This window comes from Sturnus vulgaris, chromosome Z, assembly GCF_052056855.1.
Source record: "Sturnus vulgaris isolate bStuVul1 chromosome Z, bStuVul1.hap1, whole genome shotgun sequence".
Taxonomy (NCBI): Eukaryota; Metazoa; Chordata; class Aves; order Passeriformes; family Sturnidae; genus Sturnus; species Sturnus vulgaris.
In genome coordinates, this window is record NC_142283.1 from 69896116 (window position 1) to 69921021 (window position 24906).

Sequence of the window (24906 nt, forward strand, 5' to 3'; positions counted from 1 at the left end):
GCGGAGACCCCCGCGGCGCCGCTCCTGCCGCGGGCACAGCACCTGCGGCGGCGGCGGGGGAGGCCGCCGGGGACCGTGCTGCCGGCTCCCCGCTGCCTCCATCCAGACCTGCGACCTTACACCCCCTCCTCCATACGTGTCCCCTTTCCCCCTCCTTTGAGCAAAGAGGGTGCCGGCAGTCGGACCCCGACCTGCCCACATGAATCGGCCGGCCGGCCGGTCGACTCCACGGCGTTAATGTCCATCTCGGGTCGGACGAGACCAGCTCAGAGGTGAGGGCGAGGATGGGTGCGCGGGGGGAGGGCGGGACGGGCGGGCGCTGTCTCCGGGAGCACCCCGCAGCTCCCCCCCGGACACGGCGAGGTGCGAAGGCAGCGGCCGGCGGAGAAAGCGCGCACCGAGCGGCAGCCGCGCCCTAAGCCCGGCGCTGCACCGGGACCTCCGCGGTTCCTCCCCGGTGGGGCTGCTCCTCCCGGGCCGGACACTGCCCTGTGCCGCTGCCGGGCAGAGCCGAACCGGGCTGGGGGCAGCTGCTACCCCCGGGCGGCGTGCAGAGGGCAGCGGGTACGTGCCGTGGCAGACTTCGGGCAAGGCGGCCGGGGAACGAGGAGGAGAAAAAAGGGACAAGGGACGGGAAGGGGAGAAGGGAAGGAAAAAGAAAGAGGGAATGAAAGACTGGGGAGGAGAAGAATACAAGGAGTGGGAAATGAGAAGGGAAGGGAAAAGAAGAGGAAAATTGAAGGGAGATAGAAACAAAGAGGAAAGGAAAAATGAAAGTGGAAGGAGAAAAGGGAAGGAAAAAGGAAATCTTGAAGTAAGGGGGAAGGGAAACAGGAAGAAAAGAGGAAGACTATAGGGAAAGGGGAAAGAATGGGGAAAAGGAGGAGTATAAGGATAAAAGGTGGCAAGTGAAGATGAAAACAAAAAGGAAAGGAAAAAAAATTAAGAGGAAAGAGAGGACTGGATAGGGGAAGGGAAAGGGTGTGAGGAAGAAGAAAGGGGGAAAAGAAAGAGGGGAAGGGAAAGAGAGGGAAAGGGAAAAGAAGGTTTGCTTGTAGCACATAAAGTCTGCACAGGCCAGCACCCCAGATCAGCCTAGTGCTCTCCGGTCCAGCCTGAGAACAAGTGCCCTGGTGCTGCTCAGGTGCTTGACAAAACACAAGGTGACCTGCCTGCCAGCGAGAACAGGGACATGGTCCCTCCCTAGAAACAGAGTTCTGGGGCCTGCATGTCTGCCTTCCCCAGTGCAGCTTTCTCAGGCATAGAGGGACTGGAGGCCATCCTGTGCCTCTCTCTCCCACACCACTCACTTGCTGGGGAGAGCCTGCCTCACTCGCTCTGGCTGCACAGGGAGCAGGTTGTTGTTCATCTGCTGTCCTCAGGCCTGGCCTGGGTGAGCCAGTGTGATCTGGGGTGCAAAACTGCTTAGCTTTGTCTTTGGGCTGGGATAGGACTGCAGGAACATAGCAGCTGGGAGCTCACCCTGCCTCTCCTTTCTGCCAGGGGCCCGTGTTGGAAGGACATCTAAGATGAAGTTATGGGATGTTGTGGCTGTCTGCGTGGTGCTGCTCAACACGGTCTCCACCTTGCCCCTGCCCACCGGTAAGACGCCTCCCAAGGGGTCCCCTTCAGTGGTAGAGGGACCTGAAGATGATCTCTCCCCCATCAGCCTGCTGCCTCCCTATGCTGTGCACAGTGACTGTAAGAAACATTCCCCTTTGTAGCAACTGCTGTCTGTTTTGCTAAACTTGCTTCCCTTTGCTCAGGTGCCAGGATGAGAAAAGGATCCCCCCTCCATTTTGTGCCCCTGTTTCTCCACAGGTGGTGTCATTGTCTTTGGTCATGCTAGAGTAGCTCCAAACCTAGTCGTTCTCCAAAGCCTGGGGTTGACAATTGCAGTGGCAATGCCCCCTACCCACTCCAGCCCTGCCTTCTTGGCAGTCTTAGGATCTCTCTGGTTGAAAAACATGGCGAGGTGGGAAAGTTTGTTGTAAGCAGTGGAGCCGAGAGGAGGATTTGGTTCACACCCCTCGCAGCACAGGCACTGAAACTCCTTCCCCACTGCCTCAGCCTCCTCTCCCTGCCAATGCAATTACTCTCTACCTGTAGTGGGCGCAAATCCTGACGGAGGTTTGGCTCCGTGATGGGAGGCACTGTACACATCCTGGAGTACTGCTGAGCTTCATTAAATCCTCCTTGGATTCTGATCTCGAAATAAGTGTGTCCACATGGAAATTTACAGAAGAGTAGCTGTGGCAGGGTTAGGAGCTTGATGCAGAGCAATCCACGTGAACTAGCTCACAGTAAGACAGTTTACAGTCCAAATGACAGATAATAATGCCTTGCTAATAATAGGTCCTGTACCTACAGTAGCAGGTACAGGATTTTCACAGTGGTATGTGAGCACTGTGTTAACTCCGGTGGCTTTTTAAAGAGAGAGGTAATATGACTCAATAAGAAGTGGTAGAATACTTACATGAATAGTGGAGTGCTAAGTGCTTCACTTAGCAAAGGCACCGACACAGTTTAAAGGTTGCTTCTTTTGGCCTTGCTCATCCCCCTCTCTGTTTAGCTCGTTACGGGATGCAGACAGTATCCAGTAATTGGGATTCATTTCTATCTCCTTTTCTGGAGGCATGTCCTTTCCCTGTGCACGCCACAGCTCCAGTCACAGGCAGCTGCACTCTGGTTTCTCTGGGAGCAGCCAGGCTGTGCAGTGTGGAGGCACCAAGCATTTGCTGTGACTTCACTTTGACCCCTCCCAAACACCCATCTCTTCCATACGCACACATTTTTATCCTTCCCCATTTAGTCTTCTCTCTTTCCTTCTCTTGCTAGTGTTTCCCCCCTGCTGGAATCTTGCCTGTGCTCCCGCCTCCGCGTGTCCCAGCCTGCTGCTCATAGACTGGCAACCCTGACATCCTTTCAGCCCCTCCACACAGGGAGGTTGGCCAAAAGTGTTTCCTCACCAGGCTTCAGCCTGCCAGGATCATGGGGTTATCACACATGGTAATCTTCTTCTCCATGGCAAGCCTTGTGGTGGATAAGTGCTGTCCTACAAAAGGCAGTGATCAGCTTTTCGGGCCACTGTGCTGCTCCCCTCTGTACAGGCATGCTGAGGTGCTGGTGGCAAGAAGAGCATTAGGGGGAAAGCATAATTAGCCAGTTTGTAGGTTTCACAGAAACTTCAGGGTGGGAGAGCATTAATGCTCCATCTTTCCAGAGTTACAGTATTTGTACGATGCCCACTTTTATCTTGAAACTACCTTCTTTTATCTTGAAACTACCATATTGCCTGGGAATATGGTCCCATGTAAGCAGATTCCTCTACAGCAACTCAAGGGGATAGGTAGCAGTAGTAATTCTCTCAGTTCCTAGTATCCAAAGCTTCTCACCATTGCGTCTTCTTTCTTCGTTTCCTGTGAGTTGGATAAATAAGAAGCAAGAAGAAAGACAACCTGTGTTTTACTTGAGCTATGGTAGTATCAATATTATCTCTGTTTCCAGGGTACAGACATAGGCTTAGCCATGAAGTGCTGGGTGAAAGGTTATTGCCCCGGATAGTCATTTGAGAAAGGGCTGATAGTTTGGTCTCGATTTTTTAAACTCCGTGTATCACAAACAAATGCGCCTGTCTGCAAGGGCAAAGGGCTGTTCTTCACATCAGAAACTGAGGAAAACCCAGGGTGTTCCTGCGATCTTTGTATGGCAGCAGTTAACATAAAAATCGAGTCTGAAATTTAGAAATTCATCTCTATGTTGCCAAGTCAGATGAATCAGAGGAGACCTGCAGAAAGATGACTGTAAGAGAGCAGTGAAATACTCTGGTGTACTTTTTAGTAGATTTAAAAGTGTGTGGTGTCTGGAGAACAGTCTGTAAACAGGCTGTGAGGCTGATCCTACCCAGCCACATCACTGCCTTCCTGCTGCAGCAGCACTTTGCTCTAGTCACCCCCATCAGTGTCTTTGACATATTTGTTCTCTCCACTTACAATCTGGTGGCATGCACCCTTCAGCATGGGAAAGACATAGAACCAAGTACACAAGAGGAATCAATGTCTACACCATGTAGATTTCCCTTTGCACTTGGAGGTTTCTCTTACTATCAGAGCACAATGTGCTACAAGGACAGAGGCATGCTTGCAGCTGTCCCATGTACTCACATCTCTGTGGATGCTGTTGGTCAGCTGCTTTGCTTTTGCAAGAGACAGGTCACAAAGTGGTGGGAGCACCACCATTGCCTGTGCTGCCTCACTTGCAGAGGGCAGTGTGTGGGTCCTGAGCAGGACTGGGTGCTGTGTGCCTACAGAGAGGTGCACTGCTGGCCCCTAAAGCAATCCCTTTGCAGGCTGAGCATAGTTTTTCTGCTCCCAGGTCCACTGCTCTTACTCCAGAGCAGCTGGATCTCCCACACAATCCTTGCATCAAGGCTTAGTAGGACTGTGAGGTCAAGTCCACTCCTAAGGCCAGGCCAAACAGTTTGCTGGAGACCAGATCTGTTTCCCAGGCCCTTGACACCTTTTTGCATTCTCGTCTGATGGGATTGCTTTCTTTGCAAAGTACTCTGAGGTCACCTGATATTACCCCATCCCTTTCAGGTTGACTTGAAACCTTCCTTCATTCCAGGCTCCAGGCAGGGTTCTAACATCCTGGGCTGATCAGGTGTAATGTGCTGACCTTTGCTGTTCAGGGCAGTAATCAGAGATGGCAGAGGGTGCTAGCAATTGCAATCTTCTGCATTTTTAATTGGACTGAAGGCTGGAGTATCCTCCACAAATGCAGTGCATTGGAGATGAATCCAGTATTTGTTGGTGTTCTGGTGTCAATATTCATGGGATAGCTTATTTCACACTCACACAAAAAAAAAAAAAAGAAAGAAAAAAAAAAAGTAGCGTTTGCAACTGTTTCATTGTTTCTCTTATGCTACAGTCCTCTGGGGGAAGAACACTATTAGCTTAAATACCAAATGCAAGTAGAACAAATATAAACCACATAATTATAAACTAAATACTAAGTCAGCAGCCTCAGAAGCATGACAGTGCAGAGGGAGCCAAACACTTGTTTGCATTATACACAGTCGCCAGTGAATACATCTTGTAACTGCTTGCTGTTGGATGCACATAATCAACATGTACGTGAAGACTGGAGTGTCCTAAAATCCATGATATGATATGTAGCCTCTTGACCAAGTGAGAACCTGTACTAAGAACTAGTGATAAGCAGATAGAATTAAATGAAACATCACCCCATGGGATTTTCCCTCCTAGTAAGAGGAAAACAGAGGTTTTTGTATCATGGTGTCTGAGTTACTCTACAGCTACTGAATGGTCATTCACTGTTGGAGCTCTTTTGGTATATGCTGTGACACACCATGGTATGTGTGTGTTATACCTCTGTTAACAGAGGTATCACTTATCCCTGCTAAGGTGTATTTAATATTAAGTTACTGCTTTTAGCTGCGACTTTATCAACTAATATGGAAAGTACCTAGAAAAAATAGTGGTATTGTAGGCCTCTTTAAGGCTAAAACAGTATTTAATTATGCTTCCAACTGAGTGCATTTCCTGCCTTACAATATTTATTAGGTCCACTCAATGTCACAAACTACAACTCTCATGTTTCTGAGCAGGCTTTCCTGCTCAGCACACCTATGGTGTGGTATATGTGCTTTAGCCTCAGAGACCCAGAATCTGCAGAGGTAACCTGCCCTGCAGAGTAAACCCAGTGCATCAGGGAGGCAGGTATCAGCCACACGGAGCAGGTGCCACCCTGAATTATCTGATCTGTGTGCATCCAGCACATCCACTGCACCCAGCACAGCCAGCAAAGCCAGTGTACCCAGCATAGCCAGTGTCAGGCCAGGGTGCCCAAGCCAGCACACCAATGCACTAAAGTTTGTTCGCGCAGGGACGTACAGGTTATCCAGGCATTCAGAAACCCCAAGCATCCAGAATGGCCATGTCAAAATGATGCCCATAATGACCATGATTCATGGGCAAAATTCTATAAAAATAAAGAAACCAGGCAGATGTGCTTAAATCCAGAGGCATGTAGCCCTAGAAGCAAATTGCTCCACAGTCTCAGGTATAAATACTGAATATACTCCAATGAAGAGCAATCTGTGACTTAAGGAAGAAAGTTCTGAATTGCAGGACAATAAAGGTCCATTCTCATTTTGAGTCATCCTTTGCTGAAAGTTTTAGTTCTTTGCTGCATTTCAATTTAGGGATCTCAGAAAATTGCCAGTGAAACTGTAGATGTTGTTGGATGCTTTGCAGCTGTTTATTAACTGATAACATACCTGGGCATACTTTTCTTCTTCACCTTTCATAAGCATCTTCAGTGTATTTTAGAAAACCCCATGTTTAGGGTTTGCAGATTAATAGCTTCAAAATGTTCCTTGAAAAGGAAAAGAAATGCAACTGTGTTAAGTATTCATCAGACTGCTACTGAATTTAGTGGGGAGGCATTGTTTGTCCACTAGCAGAAGATCCTCAGACTGATAGATTGTAATGTCTTTGTAAATTTTGCTGTTCCTGGTTAGTACTGCAAAAAGTCGTTTTACAGTAATTAAAGTTACAAAGTCTTTGAGAAGCCGTTTGGGTCATCTCTGCCCACAATTGCAGATGTTCAGAGGTGCATATCTAGTGCAAATACCCAGCTTTCACCCCCCCCACACTATCTAGAGATTGCAACATAAAACTTGTAGTACATAGGGCAAACCCTACATAACTACATTTGTTGTGGATTCCCATATTTCTGAGAATAAGAAAGTGAATAAGTAGAAATAAACAAGGAATACAAAATACTGCAGCATAACCATGTTCAGAATCATCAGACATCTAAATAGGCCACTGACACATTAGTGCTGGTAGAGTGGTTAGCACTGCAGAGTGGTCATTTTTTACAAAACCAGCTCAGTTTCTGATCAAGTAATATCCTTTGGTAAAGAGAAAGGATCCAGGAAAGATTTCAGTTGTTCTTCGAATTTCAATTCTGATTACAAAGAGAATAAAGAAAATAGGAACAAAAATATTTACTTGAGACAGCTGCAAATAAAATATGAAGACACAAAATATATGTTAGAATATGTTTTCAGATCAAGATCTTAATTTTGTGACATATTTCATGTAGCAGGATTTTTTTTTAAGGAATAAAGCCACTCAGATAACCTAGGAGAAGTTTAGGCTCTATGTATTATACATCACTTAAACTGAGAACTGCAGGTACATTTCTGTGAAGTCTTTGGGACTTGTGCAAATACTTTAAAGATTATTGGACAGGAATATTCTTCAAAATAAGCAAACACTGAAATCTATGTATTTATTTTCCTGTGTTGTGGCTGGGCAGTGTTACAGCAGCATGCCAAAACTCTAGTTGTCATGCTTTTAGAGACAAGCTGGTCATATCCCCTTTAAATAACAAGCCGTGTACAAACACCTGGACTATCTCTGCTTCCATCCAAAGCATATGTGATTTCTTTGACAAAATCAGCCATTACTTAGGAAATTTCTGAATGGGGATAGCACCCAGTGTAGCAGTTAAGAAGGACCTTGCTCTTCTGAGCGCACACCAGCTCTATCTGGCAAGTGCCAGTCCACACTTCCCAGCATGAGCCCTTCTGCAGTGGAATACATGCACCTGCCCTAGAGCCAGGGACTGATTATTATAACAATAATAATTTTCAACAAGCAATATTAAAACCTTCCATATTGTTCCTTTTGTAAACATATTGAAATGCAGGCAATTGAAAGGCAACAATGAAAGATCATTATGTTATTTATAGATCAGATCAAATCTGATAGCAGCAGAGATTGCCACAAGAGAAACATCATCTAAGGCTTTGCCTGGACTGCTCTTACGGCCACAGGGAAGAGACTGGGTTAGGGTCCCTTTAGAGTCTGTTTTTCCCTCTTTGCTGCATGTCCTTGCTCCTTGGGGATGCTTCTAAAACCCTACAGGAAATGCAGAGTAAGAGCACAGGCAGCCCAGTAATAGCTGATGTTATTGATTTAGGCGTGCTCTTTCCCTTCAGTGAGCTGTTACTAAAGAGGGGCTGGGTTACCATTGTGGGGTTTTACTGGTGTCATAAGAGAGCTGGGCTGGATCACTTCTGCACCAGGGATGGTGAAGAAAATTCCGTCAGCATTTCCTCCATTAAAACCTGTGTGCTTGCCTATTAGCTGGCTGCATATTCTTGCTAACAGAGGTCACAGGTTTCGGGTCTCACTCATATATACTCACCCAAGGCTCTCACAGGATTTGAGGTTTTAGCTTAACCAAATACTAGGTTTAAACCTAGGTTTTACTGGGAGACTAGGTATTTACTCAGCATGGTATGAATGTGGTGGAGCACCAGATCTTAGGGAGGAGTCAACATATGTCTTGCCCAGGTTTGGCTCCTGCTCAGTCAGTGGCTTCAGGCAGGGTACTGGCACTGTTTCTATCTTCCCCTTTTACACTCTTAATGCTATAGCTTCTTATGATGCAGGGATGCTCTGAGGGTGCTCTCAAACCCACCACCCCATAAAATAACGTCCTAGTGCAGCTGGGCTCCTAGGAGCAGCTGCAGGAGATGCCACAACATTTCAGGTGCGACTGCTGAAAAGCTGACTGCTCTGTGGTGCTCAGAGCTGGTGATTCAAAGCTCTGTGCCAGAGGCAAGCTTTTATCCTCCTGTTGCTCCTCTGCTCCGTGGCTGCTGGGTGAGACGTTCCTCTGCCCACCCCAGAGAGGCCAGAGGTGGGGTGGGCAGAGGAGGGCAGCCCACCATCAGACAGGGCTGTGAGATCCTGCCTGGGCAGGTGAAGAACAAGAAACTCCCGTGAGCAGGTCAGCTCATGGCTTCCTCTGCTTCACACAGCCCAGCTGACCTTGCTGCTTCCCCCTGCTCTCAGGGACTTCCCTCACTGGTAACAGCTCTGGGGGTCCTATGGTCTCCCCCCTTTCTTCCTCAGTTGGGAATCAGCATTTCTACCTGCAAGAATGCAAGCAAAGTTCAGAAAGGGAGGCACTGCCAAGCACAGCCAAGTGGAAACAAAAGGAACTCGGTGGATTTGTCATTATGATCCACACGTGGGAAGCTGCAGGGTTGGCTAGTGAGCTACACACATGTAACCTGACTGCTCCATCAGGAGCAAGAGCACCAGGAAGGTCAATCCTCTGCCTTTTACCAGTGTTGGCATCATCGTGCCTGACTGGTGCGAGTGGCCCTGGCATCACCCACCAGGTTATTTAGCACTTGCCTTAAGAGACAAGTGACACCGGGGAGAGGCTCCATTTCTAAGGGCTCTGAGTCTGAGGGGAGCCACAGCATGGGCCAGGAGGGAGGTAATATATGACTGTATTAAATATTTAAGGATGAGCTGATCCTGGTTTTTTTGATGCTCTATTTCCTAATGGATACAACCAACAGGTTTCCATTTCACTCTTGGTCCCATGGATTTTCAGGCAAGGTGTGAAAGCAAACTTATGCCTCAGAGAGGTGGTATTTTAATTGTTTAAATACTAAAAACATTTCAGCATACTACATTTAACACCTGGCTTCATTTAGATGCATTCATATATATTTTGTGTCTTACACAAACTATTTAATTTTCAATAAAATAAATGGTTTATCCCCACGACAGTTGCTACTTTCTCAATTTGTAAAGCAGAATGATCATCACATTAGTATTTTTAGCCTGGATAAGGTTGCATTTCTGCAAACAAATTGTTCCAAATCTCTCCTAAAATATGTCCGTGTGGTGTAAGATGGAGGCATTCTGTGTTCAGATAGGCCACATCCCCTAAAATAAGCACCTGAAAACAGTACTGCATAGCAAGCTAAATATAAAAAAATTACTGAAATATGATAATGAAGTAAAGTAATCATTTGATTATGAAGGCCCCAGATTAAAGTACCAGAGCTGTTTTTGAAAAGGGGCCACTTAATCCTAATGCAGATCTGGATCTAAATTGTTTAAATATTGCTTACCATTACAATGAGTGGGACTAAACCCCCAGAGTTTTGAAATCATACTTCAGGGTCTGATATTGTTGTTTGAACTTCTCTGATTGAAAGACTGTGCTCAAGCGAAATAATTAAGTGTTTGGTCTGATGTTTTGATGTGGTAGCTATACACTGTCACAACTGAAGACATGAAAACTGCAGTCTAAAAGCAAAACCTAATTTTATAATGTTTAACATACCTGACGTGATTTCTGTTACATCACTTTAGCTCAGGGTTTGTAAAGTGCCAAATTATGTGGCAGTGATCTGATTACATTTTCCAGAGATCGCTATGGAAATCTATTCTATAAAGCAGAGTTTCAAATAATTTATGATATCAAATTTCATGAGGTTGAAAAAAAAAGGAAAGCTCATCAATATAAATTATTATTCTGCAATATACAGAGTTTAAGCTTTTCCTGTATGCTTTTCTTGTATGCTAGATGGTTAAAAGAGACTAGTAAGTCTTTTAAATCCATAACCAGACACCAAAAGAAGAAACTGGATTTTTATTTAACAAATTGAAGATCCAAACCATCAGTTTGTTGTCAGGTACAAGCTGAGGATTTATTGCTCTACCTTGCTGGGTTTCTGCCATTGCATGTGGGGGACTATTTGGCTTTAAAATTAATCTGCTTATAGCAAAATTAAATTAATAGATTTAGAAAATGTATTTGTGATCACATTTGAACAGGCAGAAATAAATTGTCCATTTTTACTTAATGGAGGCTGGTTTTTTGATAATGGGATGAGTTTGGTGTGAATACCCATTTCATGTAGAAGTCTATCAGAACACTATAATTTATTCTTCTAAAAAGCGTGGAGATCAGATCCCAGTCCTGGTGTCATGTGGCGTCTCTAATTAAATAGAAATGCAAAGACAGATTCTGGGGGGTGGCAGTGGGGAAGATGCCCATAGGAAGGCACATTTCCCTGCACACCCAAAGCAGAACTCGGGACTGGATTTCTCCAGTGGGGAGTGCCATGGCTGTTTGGCTGCAGGATCCCTCACTCGTGTGTGCTGCCAGCTCTTCTTGTGCCCAGGGGACAGAGACTGTGCTTGGGGACGAGCAGGTCAAAGCTTCAGGTTCCAGTGAACATCAGTGAGGCAAGAATTTCAGTTTGGATTACAGAGGGATGTTCCAGACCTAGGAGGCTGTGTCAAAGCTATGATCTGACTGTGCCCTACGTGTTTGGAAAACAAGCAAACAACTTGCAAACAGCAAGCAGATGATGCAAATATTCTTGTGTTCAGGTTTTTTTGGTTGGCTGATTGGTTGGTTGGTTCGTTGGTTGATTTGGTTTTTAAATTAGTATTTTTAATGAGTCTCACTCCCTCTGGTGAAGATGTTCACCAGCTCTGCTCCCAGCCTGATCATGCATCTAGATTGCTAATTATATCAGTCTTGTGATATTTCATTCTTTCTTTTTTTGCTTTTTTATTCATTTTTCTGGTCATGTGAGAAAATCCACACAGATCAAGAGCCCTTGTTCAGCTGGACAAGGGAGACAGAGAGGGTGCTCAGAGGCACACTGGCACATGGACTGTCAACAGCTTTGATTCTCTGACCCTGGAAAACAAACTGGTACTCTTGTTGCAACCATAGCAAAATGCTCTGCCTGTTCTTGCCTGGATGGCCAGGTCCTTGGCATGGTAAGGAAAGAGGGAGCATGGAAAGGAGCTGCAGGAGAGTGAGCTGAGCACAGCAGGACACACCTGGTGGATGCAGTTCCTGCAAGCCCTGCTACCTGCCCCAGGCTCCTGCTGCAGGTCTGCTAGGCAGAGGTGATGCAGAAACACCTGCATGTGCCCACACACAGACTGCCTCCAAGGAACTTCCTCAGGGAGCTGGACAGTCAGGAAACAGCTTTGAGAACGGTGACATAAAACCCAAACAAAACCTCGTGACTTCACACCAGTCTTGTGAGAGAATTACGGCACCACAGTTTAATGAGGTGAGGCTCAGCCCATCACACTCAACCAGTGGGGTCTGTGAGCCTTTCCCCCACACTCTGAACAAGACACACAGAGATCCCAGACTCCCTAAGGGAGGATTTTCCTTTGGGAAACAGCTGTTTTGAGATGCATCACATGTGCAAGACAGCCTTTGCACACCTGTATTGGGCACATGCTGCTCTGGGTTATCCTATCCTGTCCCATCCTGTCCTATTCTGTCCTTTTAAATTCTAATTCTTTTGCACCCTGGAGCTTGGGACTGGGGACTATTCCTCAGAGATCTTTGCTGCTTTAATGCCGTAGTATCCCAGCATTTTCTGCTGGCACATTGCACACCATGACAGGCATCTGTCATGTGTTTGTTCTCTCAGCTTTTGCAGCAGAAGGCAAGTGTTGTCAGTAAACTAGTTTGTTTTGAAAAAATGTGTGTGTTTGTGTATAATTAGTCATATTTGTGTGCGTATATGTGTAAATGAAGCACACATACACACGCATGCAGAATGCATATCTGGTCCTTGCAGGGGTGTGAAATCCCCCCAGCAAACTCTGCTGCTGAATCAAGTCAGTACAGTCCATGCAGTGTGAGAAGGAAAGATGCTGTGAGACTATAAACATTTTCTAAACAACGTTGCAGACAGAAGGGTGACAAAGTACCCCGCTATCAAACAGCTTTATTCAGCTTACAAACCATCGCTACATGCTAAGGCAGCCCCTATGAGTGTGCTGATGTTCCCTGAGCTCGGATCAGCACCCCCATTCCCCCAGCAGAACTTACAACAGTGCAGAGACCAAGCAAGTGCTCAGCATGTGGTGTCTGTGGTGTAGGGAGGTCTCAGCATCCCTGAAGCACATCTACCAAGTGCCCATCAGGATGGGGACGTCCTGCAGTCAGGCTTCTCCACCTTCCCTTCTGTCAATTAGCCTTTTAAGGCATTTAGTCCTTTGTCAGTGGTTATTGCTTATTCATGTATGATGTCTGGTAGCCTCCTTAGAACTTATCTCTAGTGCCTTGTTTCAGCTCATCATGGCTGGTGTCAGTGCTGGTGTTCCCACTGAATTGCTCTGGATCCTATTCCAGCAGTTTTTCACAGCATTTTGTCTCAGGCTCTAAGCCTTCATACCAATACTTGTTGGACAACAGAATATCCCTACTGAGTCATGACTGGCTCCTCAGCACAGGGCTAAGACAGGCCTCCCTTCACTCCTGGTTGTCAATGTTTCCTCCAGGCCCCTGTGACCCATTTCTAGTGACTGCTTGTAGCCACACTGTTGACTGATTTATTAAGCAGTAGAAAATTAGCTGATTGCAGGCACTGGAGCTGTTGCTATTAAATTATGGAAACAAACTTGGGGTACCTTGGCAGTGCATTGCTGCATTGCTCATAACCAGTTTGGGGCTCCACAGGCAGAGGGGCATGCTGCTTAGAGAAACTTGCAAGGTCTCACTGAGTACCCCAGTAATGCAGCTGCCATTGTGCTGATGTGATGTACCCATACAGCTGTAACAGCACGTGTAGTTTAGGCGGGCAGACAGTGACCAGGATCAAGAAGACCCACACATTTTCTCAAGGGGACCTCTATGCCCACTGTTTCCACCAGTTTCCTATTATCATCCAGACGCCTTTTGTCTCCTCCAGTGGTGTAATCTCCAAATATTGGGGGTCACTGCAGGAGTCTTATTGGTAGATTTGAAGGCCTGCATGGGATAGTTTCCAATTCCCTGGGCTGAAGAGAAAGTCCATGCTGGAGGCAGGAAATTGGAATTCATCTTACTAATAGTGCTGGCATTCTTCCCAGTGAGTCTCCAAGATACCTCCTGGTGTTGCAGTAGGGGATGAGCAGAACAGGGATCTCCGGCTCCATTAGACACTTGGAACACTTCTTGCACAGTTCGTGTTAGTGAGATTAGCAGGATGCTAATGACCCCATGCAGTCATGCTGCCAATGACCCCATGTTCTGGGTGCATTTAGTCTGTGTGTGTAGGCAGGACTTCTCTAGTTGGATATGCTGTTGGTTTGATTATTTGATCTATTTTTTGCTCTACTGGTCCCACTTTCTGCAGGGTTGACAGTACATGCCTGCACCACCAGCATTGCATGGGGCTCTTTAGTGGTATTTGCTTTCCTCAGCCTTCACAGTGCAGAAGTGGCATTACTTCTCTTGGTGAAGCTGGGCTAGGGATCACACATGAACCAGGAGAGATCTCACTGTGCACTTTTAGTGGGAACACAGTCCACCACATGGGCCAGTCCTCCTCCTATCTACTACCCTCCAGGGCATAGTTGGCAGAACAGTGTTTGAACCCTCTAGCTGTCTGATTGGTATTTTGCCAAAGTACACTCCTCCTACAGCACTCTCATAGGGGTAGATGGCATTTTTGCCTCTCAATTGCAAGCCATTTAAAAGTGATGTGTCCAGTTGGATTATCTCTTTGGTTAATCCACAGTTTTGCTTCTCCCTTCTTAGGAGAGGGACACTTACCCCTCTCACTGCACTGGCAGTGTGCCAGGCTTGAGATAAGTATAAGGCTGAAGGTTGCAAACAATTATCTCTACATATAGGTTGGCTTTCCCTGTAACTGTCTCCTGTCCTCTTCCTGATGGTTGATCACTGCATCAGTTTTGTTAAGCTCTCATATGTTTCCCTACCGTTGTGTTTCACTCTCCATAGCCAAAGTCTTGTTGCATACTGTTGGTACAAAGGTTGGGCTAGGAATGCATGAAAGAGATGGGCTGGGGTAGTCACAGTAGTATGAGAGGAGGGCAGTTGAAGGTCAGAGTGGAGAAGGGCACTTCCAGAGCCATCTCCTCAGGGCTACATCCTTCTCTTATTTGGTTATTGACTAAGAAGCCTAATTTCTGTGTAGGAAATCTAGAAACTCAGTCCCAAGCAACAAGTGCCTTCTGCCAGCTACTTTTCATGTGTATCTGAGTCAAGGCCAAGTTGGTACTTCAGCAGTGGGGGTTATGTGAGCCCCATGTGGGTCATCTTTTTTAACTGAGTCTAGAAAGCCTTTGTCGCTTTAAAGGAACATAGCCCGCCTGTCGCCTGGGCCTGGCTCTTGCTCGGTAGGGCTGTACTTGTACACAGTAGGCAGACCAGCCTGCTCTGCAAAGCAGCTCGTTGGTGCATCCAATGGACACATCCATCCAAGCAACCCCCTCCAGTAGCTATGGCTCACAGTGGGTATTTTGTACCTGCTACAGAGATAGAGCAGTGCAAGAAAGGTGTCACAGGAACATGGGGCTGGGTGCAGGGTCCTGCTTTGTTCAGGTTCCACATAGCTGTACAGATAGCAGCCATCCCTCCTTCATGTCTTTGAATATGGACACTGGTCTCTGAGATTGTTATTTTTAGCATGGATATTTGTAAAACTAAGTGTAATTCACCTTTTTCAGTTCCAAACTCCACGGTTTATAGCACCATGTTTGCCTTCCTGTCACCCTCATTACATGGAGGTACAAGAATTCCAGCCTCTGCTACTCTTTCACCAGTCTAAACTATTTTGCCAAGATCCATCAATCAAAAATCATATACCTCTGATCCATCACTATTTAGTCTTGGAGGGAGGTTTCTAGGATGTGGCTACTTCAGGCAGCAGTCCCTATACCTGCTTATGTGCAGATACTCTCTGTTTCAGCAGGTTTTGCACTGACAGAGTTAGATTCTGCTGCCCCCCATCTCCTCTGTATTTGGTGCTTCCACGGAGGAAATGAAAGTGCACTTTTGCTAGCAAGTGGGGCAGCCTCATGCCTTCCTGTCTCCTGTTAGCAGAGTCCATGCCATTCTGAGCCGGATACATGCTCTACCTGGTCACCATTGGGATTCCTGTCTTACCATGCTCATTAGGGAAACGTGGTGCTGAGCCTTTGCCTAAGGAGCCATTCCTATCTCAGCACCTCACTGAGTGGGAGCCTTTGTGCAGGTACACCAAGGACCAGGTGCACTGCCCTGGATATTGCCTCTCCCAGTGTTTGCTGTTCCTGCAATATTTGTAGGAGTATTGGAGAAGGACTCCCTGTATGTGCAAGGCTAGTGCGACACTGGTCTGTTGCATGTTGGGTTTCAGGAGTTAAGTACAGAAAGGAGCATTCTCTTAGGACTTACTGAAAGGGAAAAAAGTCTTAATTTTTGGCGCATTAAATACGAAAAAGATTCTCAATATTACAATATTGTTTATGTGTTTAAGATACAGTCATTAACAATGTGGAGTAAGGGCATCCACACACAGGGCACTGAGAGCCTGACCCTCCATTAGTTCTCTGTATTCTCTAAAGCAAGTAATTTTGAGGGATTTAGTCCATGGGAAGATTAAGGATCTCAAAATGCAATTTTTTTTCCAAATCATGATGAAATTTGGGATCATTTCAGAACACATTTAATTTCACTCTTCTTGGAGAGGTTCATTCTGCTAGTATCAAAACATTTCATTGACTTCATCATATAATTTACTTGAATAATTCATCGGTGATGTATCAAGTGATAAATTAAATAGATTAAAAATTAAATTTTTGCAAAAGGAAAATGCATTAATAATATTTCCCCAGAAAATTTGCATAATATTTTTATTCTGACCTATTTCTATTCAGTGTGATGAGCATCTCGTGGTACAAAAAAAATATATGTGAGATTTTTCAAAAGCTATGAAAATAATTATCCCCTAGAAGCAATAAAAATCCAGGCATTCATCCAGGAATAATATCTCAGTCTGGTACCCCAGGAAATCCTCCTTCTGTCATGCCCAAAAACCTTATTGACAGGTGGCTTTGGCAATACTAACTGCTGCTGGTGTGAAAAGAAAATAATTAACAACTATAATCACAGAATTGCTTTAAAGAAAGCTCTTCCTATGGCTACTTTGCTGGGAAGAGTCTGTATAACATCTTTACAGTGGCTTCATCTACCTCTTAACTTAATATTCCTACCATGACATGTTTTTCCTTCCCTCTATTTCCACAGGGCTCATTCAATATTAAAAGCTGTGCTGAAATGCTACCAAGCATCAGCAGACACACAGAGAAATACAAATATGTCTCATTTATCTTTCCCCAAATGAGTTTCTGTGATGATCTAAACCATTTCAAATTCTCCTTGATTTCTGAGGGTCCTGGGCACGTGTTCTGAAGTGATGGGCAGAAAAGCTTGCATGTGCATAATATTTTTGAGCTGTGAATGGACAAAATTCATGATAACTGACGTGTGACAAAGCCTTTTCTCTTTTTCCCAAACAGCTAATATGCCAGAGGATTATCCAGATCAGTTTGATGAGGTAGTGGACTTTATTCAAGCCACTATTAAAAGACTGAGGAGGTCACCAGACAAACAGACTCCAATTTTTTCTAGGCGGGAGAGAAATCGTCAAAATGCAGCCACAAACATAGAGAATTCCAACAAAAAAGGAAGGAGGAATCAAAAGGGCAAAAATCGAGGATGTGTCTTAACAGAAATACATTTAAATGTGACCGACTTGGATTTGGGATATGAAACCAAAGAAGAGCTAATTTTCCGGTATTGCAGTGGATCTTGTGATGCAGCTGAGACCACCTATGACAAAATTTTAAAAAACTTAACCAAAAAGAAAAAACTGGTCACTGACAAAGTGAGGCAAGCCTGTTGCAGACCCACAGCCTTTGATGATGACCTGTCCTTTTTGGATGACAACCTGGTTTACCACATACTGAAAAAACATTCCGCAAAAAGGTGTGGATGTGTCTGACAACTGCGTGCCAAGGCGGCACCAGTTCTCCCTTCCTGCTACACTGCAAAGAGAGGGACCAAGGTTCCCAGGGAAGTGTCTGCTCCAAGTGGAGGAAAAAGGACCAAGAACACAGAAAGAGGAGCCATTGAGAGCCTGGGGATAAGGAGGCATGCGGCAGAGTAGAAGGATGGAGACTTCTGACGTCCTATGGGGATTTAGATAAAAGCTCAGGTGGAGATGACGATGGATGGATTATGTGCACGCTACCTTTCCTGTTTGACTCAGTCCACCATCAGTGAGACTCAATCCATGAGGAACGTGCTTAAAAACACAACCCTGCCATACCATGCTGTGTTGTAGTTATGCCATGATATACCAGTTATACCAAGAAGCTTAGCTAAGAAGTAGCTTAGGAGTACCTTACTAATCCCCTGTGCCCTCAGCTCTACTGAAAGACACATTGTGCTACTGCTCATTGGAGGGCAGTTCCTGAGTGCTTAGGACAACTCCTAAGCTATAAGATTACCCTTGTAAGTGAGATGATATTGGGCAAATATCAAAATGACCAGGCTCAAGTTCTTATGAAGCAAAACAGTTCCGCTTACTGGCTAAGTTTGGTTATTTCCATCTTGTGTTTCTTCAAAATGAGTGCAGGATTTTGTTCTTCTGCTACCTGTGAAAACAAGTTGAGTTTTTAAGCACTTCTTCCTAGTATAGTAAGAGAAATAACAAGCCCAGCCTACACAAAATGCGTTTCTTTAGGTTTACAAAGGACTAACGTCACTCGCATACTACATTTCTATTTGGTCATTGTGATTGAGAGAGACTACTTGATGCAATGCATCCCTTCAGAGACATAAGTATACAGAAGATATTTATTGAGATTAAGTTATTGTTATTTATTACAGTTCAGTAATGAGTCTCCTTATTTATTAAAGTGTCTTTCAAAGGTGCCAAAGTAGATGGCGCTTGGGGATATAGAGAGACAAAGACGTTGGGAACAACGGTCCATGCTTATGATTGAAAGTGTTAACTTGAATGCAAAAAATCACTTACTTTACCTTTTTTTCTTTTAAACAAAATCTTGATTATGTTCAGAAAAGGTAGTGCTGAAGCCTGCAGCCCTTATTCCTGTCACTAAGTCTTTTGAAAATTACTAGTCACATGTGCAGGAGCAGCAATGGCTCTGGACGAGTGAGGGTCGCAGGATTTGGCTCAACATTAGCAATTTGTTAGAAAAACTAATTTTAGTCATATTTTAAATGTAGCCACATTTTTTTTCTCACACTTTATGCCAACTGACCTCATATAACTATTGACAAATGGAAAATAATCACATTTAGCCTTATAATTTCTAGTTATATTTATTTAAGCTTTTCCTTCCATACTTCCGTATAGAAGAGGTTAAATCCCTCTTACTAGTTAGCCCTGGATTTAATATAGCCTGCAAGTAAACAGTTGTGTTAAATAACCAGAGTGTTTTGTATAATTTGCTGAAACATTACAGGATCATACCCATGCAGCAGAACAGTCCGAGTTTCCTTAGGAGGAGGGAGGTTGTACAGCAAAGGTGTTCGTACGTGACCGCTAACACAAGCTCTCATTCTGGAGACATTTTTCCCAAAGGAGCAGGAGTGCAGGTCACTAGACATACCTGACAACCAGTGAAGCATCAACTCCCACAAAAGCAACATGAAAAAAAATCCTTATTGAAAACCACGGTCCAACCTTTTATCTCATGCATGTAATGGCTCTCCATACTAATTTTGCCCTGGGCCCCTTGGGGCACCACTGAAGAAGGGTCTAGAGGTCAAAAAAGTCCAGAACAGGCATAGAAAGATGTACCAGGTGTATGGCATGTAATTCACCCTGTTTCCGCCGCTTTCCTGGGCGGAGGGAGGATAGCCCTGGAGAAACACCCCCGGGTCTCTTCTCACACTGCCATGGGGACACCGTGCCCTGCACGCTGCTCAGGGGTGGTGACACCACGGCAGTGGCACAAGAGTGGGCACAGAGCGCCTGCCAGGTGGAGGGGCAGCTGCACTGCTGGGCAGCTGACCAGCAACAGCGCTCAGAGCTGTGCTTTCCCTCGCCCCAGCTGATGAAAACTTGCCTCTAAGCATTTTCTGTGCAGCTTGAAGAGGCTGCCACCAAAGCAAATCTCTATGTTCAAAATACAAAAGGGTAAAGTCTGTGATTTTTTTAAAAGTTTTTTTCTTTTTCTTTTTCTTTTTTTTTTTTTTTTTTTTTTTTTTTAGTTTTTAGACCTTACTGAAGACAGGAGTGTGCTTCTCTGGATTTTTTTACTTCACCTGCAATTATATGTCTCAGTCATTTGTGTTAATCAACCAAAGTTCTCTACAGACTTTATTTTTGTACAATATTCATTTTATAACTTTTTACAAAATAAAATTCATTTCTATTGTTATGTGGTTGTTGTTTGTGCTTCCCCATCATACAATTTCCAAGTCACAATGTTGCCCAGTTTCCCAATCTGCATGAAACAATGCTGTGGGGTCACCAAATCCTCCATGGAGTGAAGCCTTCCTCTCCTATCTCACCAACATCTTTAATGTGGATCAGAGGTGTCTGCAGCTGCTTAGTGAAACATAAATGAATCACTGCAATAAATGACTTGAAAACGCGTGGTGAACAGTGACAGTAATCCATGCAAGCTTCAAGCCTGGGGTTGCTGAAGCTGTCCCTTGTTCATGTGGGGCTGCAGTGTTTTGTGCATTTGCTTTTTGCAATTTGCTTTGTGCATTTGCAGTGCATTTTGCTTTGCTAATCCAGGTGTCACATCAGTTGGACTAAATTCCATCTATTTGGCAGTTCTTCATCCTTCTTCTTTAAAAGGGAAAATAAAACTCAAGGAATTTTGTTTTCCACAACCATCATGGAACAGATGAGGACAGGTTTGTGGCTGTGGCCAGCAACATTTTCTCAACTGTTTCGTGTTAAGCTTTGCAGTTCCCATCACAGAGTCCATAAGCACAGGCAGACTCACAGGTTTCAACACTGCACTCTCTACTGCTACAGAGAGGAAGAGGGAGCATCTGAGCAGCGAGCCAGAGTGCAGGAGATCAAACGCTCTTAATGCACAGCATATGGATGCCTTGGTTTCATTTGTGCTGGCGGGGACCAGGCACGCAGCTCTTCCCCAGCTGCTGGAACGCACAGCAAAACTCACAAGCCTGGCTTTTGAAGCTCACAGTACCGAAGGCATTCCCCCTCACATGCCACTGCCTCCACTTCTTGCAGCAGAAACCCATCCATCACGTGCAAAAGCTGGACACATTAAGTGTTTGGCATGGAAATGACCCGCAGCTCCACATTCAGAGGAGATTGTGCACTTTCCCAAGAGCTGGAGGGACTGTCTATGTAAAACACAGCTGCGAGGTGCTCTGAAGTTTAATCTCTGTTCTTACAGCCCTTCTGTCTGGTATTACAGGGATGGTGAAGCAGGAGGTCAATGCAGATGCCTTCCTTGGTCTTATCAGGCTTTGAGTGGGCCATGAAGCAGCTGGCAGGAGCAGCGTTGCTTGCATGGAGCTGTTTCTCCCTTCTTCCCCAACCTTCCTGGTGACAACAATATTGGAGAGAGCAGATGAGCCTCTGCTCCTGCAACTCCAGGCTTACCACTGCTAGGCTGGCTCCTGCAGGCTCTTTTTCTGGTTAAAGTGAGGCTTGCAGTAGTTTCCTGGCACCCTGTATGTGTTAAAACGTTTGAAACCTTCAGCTGGAAGATTGTGTAAAAGATTTTTTAAAAAAGGACTTAGATTTTAATGTGTTAATAGGAAGTACCAGTACTGGGCTAGCCATTATGTTGCTTCTTGAGTAGCAGGCACAGCACTACCCTGGATCCCTTCTGGAAGATAAGACATGTCCCAAGATAGATAAATTTTTTTAAAGGGAGAAGATGAGGCAAACACCATAACTATTTCCACTTACTCAAAATCAGATGCTAAAAGCTTTATCACTCACCATCTTTATATGTTTTGTTTGTTTGTTTGTTTTCTTTTTCAATTTTGTGTTGGATTTTTTTTTGGATCAGTTAGCATGGTGCTGCCATACAAGAACGACTAGTTAGAGACCTAGGACAAACTACGAATATCTAAGGAAAAAGCAGGTATTTTTCAAGAATGGCTTATTTACTGACACAGCTTGGAAGTCTGTCCCTCAGCGAGACTCCTCCAGAAGAAGAGATTTCAGCCGTGTGCTTCCCGCAGGCAGGACATCAGGAGAGGAACAGCCATAACAACAGCCTGACATCTCTGCATCCCACAGCAGCCTGGTGCTGCTGGTCTCAGCACAAAAAGGATGAAGGAGGCAGAACTGTGTCTGGTTTTGGATTGTTTCACCTCTGCCCACAAAAGTGGAGAAAGGACAAAGGCAGCCAGTGCCTCAGTCTGGAGAAGCACAGGAGGAAACCAGAAGCAGCCTCGCTCGTTGCAATCTGGATGGCTAACTAAAAATACAGAGGAAAATATCAGGATGAAGAAAACAAATGGAGCTGACACATTGTATAAATAGGTCTTCAAATGTCATGCATGGCTGGAACAAAGATGTTTTGTTTCAAAGCAAGAGACAGCTTGAAATGGCTCAGTAATACACATTGAGAAGTTTGCTTATTTGGAACAGAGCTCCTCTAATGAAAAGGTTAATTGTGTTGCAATGGAAAAGAAAAAAGGCAAAGCAGAGGCCAGGCCTGCACTTCTCACCCTAACAAAATTTCCCACTGGCTCAAAATGAAAATTTTCTATCACAAACATCACAAGACTGAACTATTAACATTCCAATAAATTATACAGTAGGTATATTCATGGGTCAGCAAGAAAATCTAAATAAACCATATATTCCAGCAGTATAAATCCCACTGGCTTTCAGACAAGTTGCAGTAGCAGCCAGTGAGGCAAACATGGTGCTCAGGTCAGCCTGATGCAGGGAAGTTTCCTTTGTCAGACCCTGAGCCCCAGTACTTGCAGTCAACACTGAGATGTCTTCACTTGCCATTGGTTTTTTCACTGCTAAAACTGCAGCATTTTATTCACTTTTCTACCAAATGTTCAGTCAAAAGTGAAGTGAAGAAAAAGCAATGGGCTTTTGAAGGCTGCAAAGGGCTGCTGTAATTATCCAAGGAGATGATGTCTCATCCGCAAGGTCTCCAGCTTTTTGACAGCAATCTGAGCTCTACCACATGTGCAGGTTTCCTCCCTCTGTCCCTAACCTTTGTTTTTCTGTCTGCTGGCACACTTGAGGAAAGCTTCCTTCTCTGTCACCTCAGCAAAGGCAGAAATGTCAGTCCCCCGTCCAGACTTGCACACATTGTCTCCAGGTGATCCTGGCGGGACTAAAGCCACCAACATCCTCACTAGCACGACTCCATTGACTGTTGTGGAGTTACTCCAGTTTCGAAGGAGTTTGAATAAGTATATCAAAGCTGGTTACTTTATTCGCAATATTTACATACAAATAGAAAAACTGTATCCTTGTACAATCCCCCTGCTCCTTCTATTTCTGCTTCACAGAATCATAGAATGGTGTGGGTTGGAAGGGACCTGGAAAGTGACCTCATTTCAACCCTTCTGCCACGGGCAAGGACACCTCCCACTAGACCAGGTTGCTCAGAGCCCCATCCAATCTGTCCTTGAACACTCACAGGTGGGACAACCCCAGCTTCCCTGGCAGTCTGTTCCAGTGCCTCACCACACCCACAGTTAAGAATTTCTTCCTAATATCCAACCTAAGTCTACCTTTCAGTTTGAAGTCATTTCACCTTTCCCTATCACAACACACAATCATAAAAAGTCCCTCTTCAGCTTTTCTGTAAGCCTTTAGGTACCCTTTAGGTACGGGAAGGTTTCCCTGGAGCCTCCTCCTCTCCAGGCTCAACCCCAATGGTGTCAGCCCGTCCTCAAAGGAGAGATGCTCCAGCCTCCCCGTCATCTTCATGTGTTTTGGGATTCCCAGAGCTTTAACACATTTCATTCTGCTCTGATCATGTTGCTAACTCTTCACTGGCACTCACCCACAGTTTTACCTTCCTGGACAGTGTCACACAATGACTCACACATTAATCTCTGGCTTCACACATGCTGAAAACATGTCCCATAATTCTTATTTCATGTTAATATCATGCCCCTCTGATCCAAACAGGGATCAACATGCACTTCAACATTCAGTATTATTTTTAACAGAAGTTTCTATCTGAAGATGAAATATTTTCTTCAAAAAACTCACAGCTTAGAGATCAATTTTGAATAACTGTGTTTTGAAAGATACAGAGACTCCTTTTCCTTCTTTTCCACAAGACTAGGCAGGTTGTCTGAGAGTGAAAATGAGTGTACAATCAGGACAGGATGAAGATCTCTCAGCACCCCACTTCCTACAGTGGCCCACAGCTGAGAAAGAAAGGAGTAGAATAAAAAAGCAAATGGGAGAATCCCACCCCAGATCCAACAGCACACAGTTCAGAACATTCTGAGCCATATGTTTTATTTGTGCCCAACAATCCTTGGCAGGTCTGTCTTGCTGAGAACATACCCAATGTGAATTAGAGCTGCCCCGTTACTCTGGGGAAATTTAATTCCATGCAATGCAAGTAAACACTTCTCTGCTGCCACTGAAACTCCATTTCATCAGTTGCCTACTCATTCTGGTCTCCCACGGAGTTGCCAGACCTCGAGTCTCATAGTCCTCTTGGATCTGCCCAACCTGAGGAACCAACATATGTCTCCATGTCTTTTCTCTCTCTTCCATGTGGACAACAGGGGATAAGATGCTGCCTCCAGCAGCTGTGCAGGAGCAAACCCTGGATTTCCACAGAGGCACATCAATGTTTTCTTTTCTGTTTTCTATTCTCTTTCCAAAAATTCCTTTTAGGCGCTAGGTGGGGAACTCATTAGAAACATGACTCCATAGGTAACACGTTACATCCACTTGGGAATCCCCTTTATTTAACACAGAACTTTTTGCCAACTGTCAGGTCTGAACCTGACTAACTCCAATTGTCTATACAAGGTATCATGTGCCAGCCAAAATAAGATTTTTTTTTATACTGAGGTGAAAACATTGTGTGCAGTGACCAGGTGCTGCCTGAACACAAAGGGTTCAGGGAGAAGCCAAAAAGTGGGACTCGCCACCCACACCCAAACTGAGATGATCAATGAACAGGGTTTCTGTTAGGCCAGGAAACAAGACGGTAAATGCAAAAATGTACCCAAAAAGAAAAAGTTTCCATGGCTTACACATGGACAGGG

General features: G+C 45.0%; 1 protein-coding gene across 3 annotated transcripts; it reads left to right on the top strand.

Moving 5' to 3' along the window:
- The first annotated feature begins 134 nt into the window (after window positions 1-134).
- On the top strand, window positions 135-17801 carry GDNF (glial cell derived neurotrophic factor). 3 transcript variants are annotated; one of them, XM_014875468.2, is made up of 3 exons: window positions 135-272; window positions 1504-1701; window positions 17181-17801. In XM_014875468.2, exons 2-3 carry the CDS (start codon window positions 1530-1532, stop codon window positions 17663-17665), a joined length of 657 nt encoding a protein of 218 aa, XP_014730954.1. In that variant the 5' UTR covers window positions 135-272; window positions 1504-1529; the 3' UTR covers window positions 17666-17801. The 3 variants fall into 3 exon arrangements, with proteins under 3 accessions (XP_014730954.1, XP_088013230.1, XP_088013229.1); XM_088157104.1 differs by having other exon boundaries at window positions 1504-1602; XM_088157103.1 differs by lacking the exon at window positions 135-272 and having other exon boundaries at window positions 1397-1701.
- The last annotated feature ends 7105 nt before the right edge of the window (window positions 17802-24906 follow it).